Genomic DNA, 7,701 nt, shown 5'->3' with positions numbered 1-7,701 from the left:
CCCTCCTCAGCCGGTTGCCGGCCTGGTTCCTCCTCCCGTGGGGAGCTGTCAACAGCCGGGAGTGAGTCCTGCTCGCCGGTGGTGGTTTTGCCCGCGTTCCGGACATAAAAACTCAGGGCTGGTGGGGGACAGGGACACAGGACCTGGCTGGTGAGTACACCGGAGTCCGCTGCAAACACTCATTGGTGCTACCAGCTGCCATGGTTGAGGCTGTTTTCCATCAGGATGGGGAAAATGAGCACGATCCTTAATAATAGCAATGCAGCTGTGCTGTTTGTTTTTAGAAGCAGCAGCATATTTAACTCCCATCTGTGTATTTCTCTTAATTCTTCCTCCTTCTGTGTTTGGCAGGTGATACTCTCATTGTTGAAGAGGATACATCCAAACCCAAGCCTGACTCGCCCGTAGTTGCAAAAAGAACGATGTCCAGCTTGGTTAGGGAAGCCATGCCAGTGCTTATGAGGCGGGTTGTTCCAGCAGATAACTCCTGTCTCTTCACCAGCGTCTACTATGTGGTGGAGGGAGGCGTTTATGACCCGGGTTGTGCCCCAGAGATGCGCAGCCTCATAGCACAGATTGTAGCAAGCGATCCTGAATCCTACTGTGAAGCAGTTCTAGGGAAAACGAACAGGGAGTATTGTGACTGGATCAGAAGAGAAGAGACTTGGGGAGGAGCCATCGAAGTGTCCATTTTATCCAAATTTTACCAGTGCGAGATCTGTGTGGTGGACACACAGACAGTCAGAATCGACCGTTTTGGGGAAGATGCCGGTTACACTAAGCGGGTCCTTTTAATCTACGATGGGATTCATTACGATCCACTTGAGCGTAAAATTCCTGACTCGGACATTCCTCCCCAGACCATTTTCTCCACAACTGATGATATCGTTCTTGCACAAGCATTGGAGTTGGCGGATGAGGCCAGACGGAAGAGGCAGTTTACCGACGTGAATCGCTTTACGCTGAGGTGCATGGTGTGCCAGAAGGGACTAACTGGGCAAGTAGAAGCCAGAGAACACGCCAAGGAGACCGGACACACCAACTTCGGAGAAGTGTGACATCTACATGAGGAGGGGGACATCGACTACCTCACTGATCCAGAATGAAACTCTGGGTTTCCAGATAAGCTGTATGTAATTATAAAGTTCCGTTCTCAAAGCTTGAAAAGCGTATTAACTTAACGATGGCCGAGATGCACAGGTTTGTAATGGTTAGCGACTTTCCCAGTGGGTTTGAACTAGGGATCTTCTCGCATGCTGATTAATAGTACTTTGGCAGGTGGTATTCACTGGCAGCTAAAACTTGATTTCTGAAATAATCTTCCCTTTGTGTACATGATCTGAGCAGACACACAAAACCAGGCTTGTTCAACACTAGCCTAAAAAACAAGTCTCTGAATTGCTGAATTAATCTCTCATGTTTTCAGGTTAATTAAATTAATCTAAGGGTCTGGGAAACACGTGTATCAGCATTAGTTATGCTAAGAATCAGACTCTGCACATACCAGCAGTTCTTACAGGGGAAACTGCTCATTTGCTGCACAGTTTTTAATGAAAAAGGTCTCTCCAGAGCTGCCCTATACTATGTTACCATCAGACATAGAATGTATTGTTTGTGTGAAGTCATGGCTGTAGAGAAAGAAATGGCCTCTAAGCTTTAAGATAGTCTTCTTTAAATTAACAAGTAGGCGGTTAAGTGTTGAATAAACTTACTAATCCTCCATAGGTAGTTTTTAGTTGCTTGAAAAATAACTATCAACCCCCTGGTGTTTACACTGCATCAGAACCTAGGCATGTTTCTTGAAATACTTTGGATTCTTCTTCATAGTAGTATCTGAAATTCTGGCAAGAAGGAAATACAGTAGTTAGTTAGGGAAATAACTTAATTTGCATCTGTTAAATATATTTAAGCAGACTTTACTTGGTTATAGCTGAGCTCACAGCCAGTGTTACTAAGCTATATCAGATTCCAAATACTGTAAATGAGCACTTTAAGGTACAGTTCTCAGTCTTTGCCGACTAAAAGTTTTGCCCTTTTTCAGAAGGACAGCGCTAACCCGGAAGGGAGGCTTGGAGTTCGCTCATCTGCATTCTGCCTTAATGTGTTTGATTTGTCACCGATGACTGCTCAGTAGCAAGACTTTAATTCTGATAATGAAGGGTGTAGTTTAATTTTCAGAACAAAATAAGCTGTGTAAACTGCCCTACTTCTGACACTATTCCGAATCAGAGAGGTTGAAATAAGTTTAATGTATCTTAACCTCATAGCAGGGTTGTGAGGCTTAACAGTAAATGCTTTTGAGATCTTTTAAAAGGTGCTGTAAAGGTGCATATTACTGAAAGGGATTTTTTGTTTCTTTGAAATGCCTGTAACACACATTTGTTTTACTGAATTTTAAAATATTCTTAGCCTGCTATTCTTCTGCTACTCTGTTTTGAGTTAGCACTTTTACCAATGGGGAGCAGGAACGTGCAGCTCAGGACGGAGGCAGAAATAAATCCACTTTCCAAGTGGAACCTAGGATCCAGTTTTAAAGGCCCCCATTCGTTAAGGCATCAGCTAAGCTCCTGGTGCTGCAAATACTTCTTTTCTGTAGAAAACCACATTTCCCTGAAGTTCTCAGCTGAGGCTCCCGGTTGGACCTTGAAATACAGGAAGGTCCCATTGAAGAAGGAACATAATTACCTAAGTGCTTTGCTGAATTGAGGCATGAATAATTAAGTCTAAAGAATAGAATCACCAAGAGCACTATGGACCAGGTTTCTTTTTAATTCAGTATTAAAATACACATTAGCACTGTTGGGAGTTTCCTATATAAAGCTTCCAGTGTTAAACCCGGCTTTGCTTTTAGCCTATCGTTAGGGAAAAAAAACCCTAAACCCCACCATTAAAGCCAGCCTTCTGGAAGCCGATGCTTATAAACCTAAAGAAATACCTGACAGTTCAGAGAAACTTGCAGATTACACTGTGTTCTAACTACTTGAGATTAAATACTGTCCAGGAATGAGACCAAAAGACTGTCAAACCGAAGCTGTCTCCTCAGCTTTCACACTGAAGTGGGGAGATGCCCTGGGAAGGAGCTGATCCTCACCTTTGCTATCTGTAAAATGGACGTAAGCCCTACCTCAGCAAGGTGTGCGAGGTTACTGTCTCTGGGTGTCTTTGAAACAGAAGTGGAAGATACGTATTTATTGTCTGCCATGTTTGCAAATGCACTGACTTTGGGGAGCAACACTTAGATTTTAGCTTTGCATCCTTGGATTTCTGAAAGTGCGCAAAATTTTTTTTTGCGTTTATTTCTCAGTTGCAGTACTTTTAAAATTAGCTTATTTAATCCGGAGTGTTTAGCTTTGCTATATCATGTTTGCATTGGAAATCTGCTAACACAGAATCGGTTCCATCTGAGGGAAATGTGTCAGGATCATTGCTTGGATGTTTTCTTTCATTGCCTAGAAAATAAAATCTCTTTGGTTAAAAAAGGTCAACGGAACGGCTGTTAATTCATCTTCGTAAAAGTTGGTACTGCTACACACTGACAAACTCTTTCAAAGAACAACTGATCTGTGGTATGGACCATGTGTCACAAAACCTTCTGTGATTCTCCCAAACAGAAAGTACCAAAATTATTTAAAACATAAGTAATTAATACATTTAAAGTGCAACTCCCTTTTCTCTAAGTGTTATTACAAAACCCTAACATTAACATCTTTTTGTCAGCATTCACCTGCCCTGGGTTAACCAGAAAGCCTGTAAGATACGGGTTCATGTCCTTACCATCCCCACTTATTCCCTTACAAATTTCAAATAAGCATTACATTCCTTGCCGAGTGCTTCAGCACAGACATTGGTAACTAAATGGGCCCTGGAAACTGAAATTGTCGCCTCAGAGGTGCGCTTCCTGAGAGTTGGGTTATTTGTATTGTTTTACCAGTTTATGCAGTTCTGCATGTTGAATTAAATAAGTAATTCTGGTTTCCTGGTGCCAGTCTGACTGTTCCAGCAGCACTAAATTCCTTTTTTAATTAACAAAGAGCCTAACACACGGATAACGTGGTCTTTTCAAAAACATGCTGTATTGTATGAAGAGATACACATCTCATGGCTGTAACAGCACTTTAAAAGCAGTAAAATGAGTGGTGTTAGCAAACGTTTCTAAAAAGTCTTAGTTCCTGATGTAATCGGGCAGTTCAGGGCTCTGGTTTGTGTCATATCAGTGCAGATCAGCTGCTACAACGCATTTCCTGCTATATGTGCACTGAATTGCAAAAATTGTTGATGCACCAATAAATGCGACTGATGCATGCACACTTGTTTAGTGTAGTGTGTGCCTCAGTTCTTGAATTTCAGGTTAATCGGTACATTTTCTAGGTTTTCCCATCTACGCAATGCAGCCTTGGAGCCGTTTGCAGCTGCATTCCTTCTGCCTCGTTCCCCCTTTTCCCCTGACGCTAAGAGACCTCCACGGCAAGAAGGCTGCAGCCAGGCAACCTCTTCAGGATGAAGCTTCCTCACTTTCAACTTCTTCAACAATAATAGTAAAATATTTCCTCTGTGCAATTAGTCAGGAATCAAGAGAAACGACTGTAATGTCTTAAATACCTCCAAAATCTTTTATGCACTTAAATATCTAAAGCATTAAGTAGACACTGCAGGAATATTTGGGTTTGGTAGTGCACAAATTACTTCATGGATGCAATTGCCTGAAAGAGCGGTCTTTGGAGTAAATCAGTAATACTCTGAAGGACAAAAATAATTCCTTAGGTCTGGATAAACTTATAAAAAAGAGCAATTGCTGGGGAGAGGACTCAGAAAAGAAACACCTTGTTTCATGGTACAGAACTGGTATTTTCAATCTGCACCTTTTCCTGTGCATGGTGAGCCTACAAACCCCTCCCTGGCAGGCAAACTCCTTCATAAGAGGAGCAAAAAATTTTCAGCGTATAATTTTAAAAATTACATCTCTTAATCATACAAATTAGACGTCTACCTGCATTTTAAACCCAACTACGCATCCAGCTGTAGAACTGCCACCAGGTTTTGCTCTACTCTTGACTGGGTAGAATAAAATTACTTCAAATTGGCTGAAATCAATATTTGATTTCTGAAAACAAGAAATGCTTTCTGTAACAAAAGAATGCAATAGGGGAGTTAACAAAATTGGGTTGTCCAAGACTGCAGTGTCCTTGTCTATTATTTTTAATTAAAGCCTTGGGGAAAAAAAGTTGGGAAGTGTATTATACCAGGAGAGCTGACTCCTCATTTCTGCTGTAGTTAATGCTAACCAAGCTATGGAAACAGATCATCTCAGTTCTCTACCTCTTTTCTGTAAAATAGGGATAATAAATAGGGTTCCTTGCTTAGTTCCCAGCCACATTAAGATTTAATTATTTCTCTAAACTGCTGTGTAATACTAGGTATTAACTACCTTGCATTTTTCATAACTGATTTGTCAGCATACATACTATACATACAATTTGGTGTAAGGAAAGTGTCCAACAGTCCCACAGAGACAAATATGTGACAAATATGTTATGTGAGCAGTATCTTCTCAGTGACACCGGATGGATGTGTTTCCTCCGGGGCAGGACTGAGTCACTGCTGTTCTTTTGTTTATGAGCGGGGTGAGGCTATGCCCATGCCAAAGACCTTTCATGGCTCTGTGTGGATTTCTCTGTGTCATTTGACTACTTGCATATACTTCATGCCACATATATGAAATCACACTTTATTTTGGGTTGTAGCTATTAATATTCGGTGGAGAAAGAGGAATGTGGAAAACCAACAGGTTCTTTCTGGGCACCTGATTCAGAGAAGCTCAAGACTTCTCAATGGACCATGAAACTTTGCTGAACTACACAGAGCCCTGTGGGCAGCAACTCTACCCATTCTATTGCAGATATAATTCCATGCTCTATCAGAAAGGTACTCTCAGGCCTCAGTTCTCCTGTCCTGGAATGGTTGCTCATTCACACTGTGCTCGCATCAAGAAAATAGCTCTGGGTTTGATTCGCTCCTTTAGATTAGGCTCAGAATTATGTGCGCCTTGACAAAACCAGCATGAATCTGACTGCTGAAATTGCTGCACCGCCCAACCCGACACCAGTGAACATTTCCAAAAGTGCTTGCACCCAGATGCATTCCCATGCCTTACCTGTGCTGCAGAGCAGAGCAAAACAAGCAGAAACTCCCAACAGCCTCCAGCTTCTCAATTTGCTTTTCAAGGCTGACCCTGCCTTTTTGTAAAGAGGCACAGCAGGGGCTCAGCAACACAGGTGGAGACCTCTGCACTTCCTGGCTCATCTGCTTGCTCTGCATCCTACCAGGGCTTTAAATAACCAATGCTTCCACTTCCCTGTTCTGTGTAGCAGGGAACATGTATTGCAACACAACTTTTTTCTAAAAAAATAAAAATCATTTTAAAAAAATAAAGTCACTGAGGCATGGAAACTTAAATGAATCTGGTGGCTGTATCAGTTCTGGTAGTTTGCTGCAGGGTTTCTGCTTGGATATTTATAATTATTCAGCGAGGAGCACCTTGACCATGCTGAGTGTATTGGGGGTGGGGGGAGCCTATGCATTGTTTATCACAGAGGAAAGCTGTAATTTTGACAGGTGAGCCCGAAGTCAGGGTAATAACAAGTCACTGCAGCTGAGAAGAGTTTCAGCATCAGAGGGACAGGGACGGGACCTGCCGAGGAGCTCAGCGCCACAAGGGGGGATATCATGAGGGGGAAGGGGAGCAGCGGCTGGGCACAACGAGCCTCCGAGCTGCACAGGACCTGGACATCACATCCTCTAGCACACAAGTAAAACTCAGTGGTGAAGCTTCCCATCTAAAATGGCTTTTTACCCGTCTATACAAGAATCTTGTTCCAGTGTACAGCAGCAGGTGGCAAACTTTTGGACTCTGTGAGAGCTCTGGTGATGTGCAAGTGTTTACCTGTTCCAGCAATAATCTGCGCTTTTAGAGCCGATAAGGAACCAGGTCCTACCCCGAGCTGAGGAACCTCATGCACAAAAGCACCCAAGAGAATAAACCAGTTGTGGGGCAATGCCTTCGGCAGCACACAGCGCAACCACCCAGCAAAGGATTTAATTATTGTGTACAGAAGCGCTTGGGCTGGGGCTGTGTGCCGGGCTCCTCCACATGTCAACACGCAGCAATGCAGCAGAACAGGCTGAGGGATTAAGGAGTCGCCGGCGAAACCCGTACCGGGGACATCAGAGGACATCGGCCACGCCGGGAAGTGAGTGAGCTGGGTGGTACAGAGCGGGGCTGCCTGCACCCTGGGTGCTGGTGCTGCCACCCGTCTTTGCAGCTGCGCCTCGCAGCAGGGCTGCAAGGGAGCACAGAACACAGGGACACGGCGTCTGCTGTGACCCCCGCCCAGAGCAGCGTTGAACCCCACCTTGCATGGGTGCCGGGTGAGTTTCTCTCACCGCGGTGCTGGAGGCTGCAGGTGAGGGACCAGGGGCTGGCCCATGGGTGGTACCTACTGACACCCACCCGCCCAGCACTCGTGCAGCCTTATCTCTGCTGCGCCGAGTTAATGTGTAACCCGGCTCTGTTTGGTTAGCCCAGAAGAGCAAAGAAGTCCTGGGATAGGCACGGCTGCGACAAGGATTTGGGCAGCAGGACATCTTGGTAAAATAAGAAAAAATAATGTATTAATCTCTATTCCTTCTTGTTCTTCACTTTTC

At 44.0% G+C, this 7,701-nt stretch overlaps 1 protein-coding gene across 1 annotated transcript; it reads left to right on the top strand.

Annotated features, from left to right (window-relative positions):
- Positions 1-351: 351 nt before the first annotated feature.
- On the top strand, positions 352-1,058 carry YOD1 (YOD1 deubiquitinase; the record flags this gene model as incomplete). The annotated part of the gene is made up of 1 exon (XM_010188903.1): positions 352-1,058. A coding segment is annotated over one exon (707 nt), but the record flags the coding sequence as incomplete, so codon positions are not given.
- Positions 1,059-7,701: the final 6,643 nt, after the last annotated feature.

The sequence above is a fragment of the Mesitornis unicolor genome, unplaced genomic scaffold (genome assembly GCF_000695765.1).
Source record: "Mesitornis unicolor isolate BGI_N332 unplaced genomic scaffold, ASM69576v1 scaffold36947, whole genome shotgun sequence".
NCBI classification, from domain to species: Eukaryota; Metazoa; Chordata; class Aves; order Mesitornithiformes; family Mesitornithidae; genus Mesitornis; species Mesitornis unicolor.
This window is presented reverse-complemented; position numbering and strand designations above follow the sequence as displayed.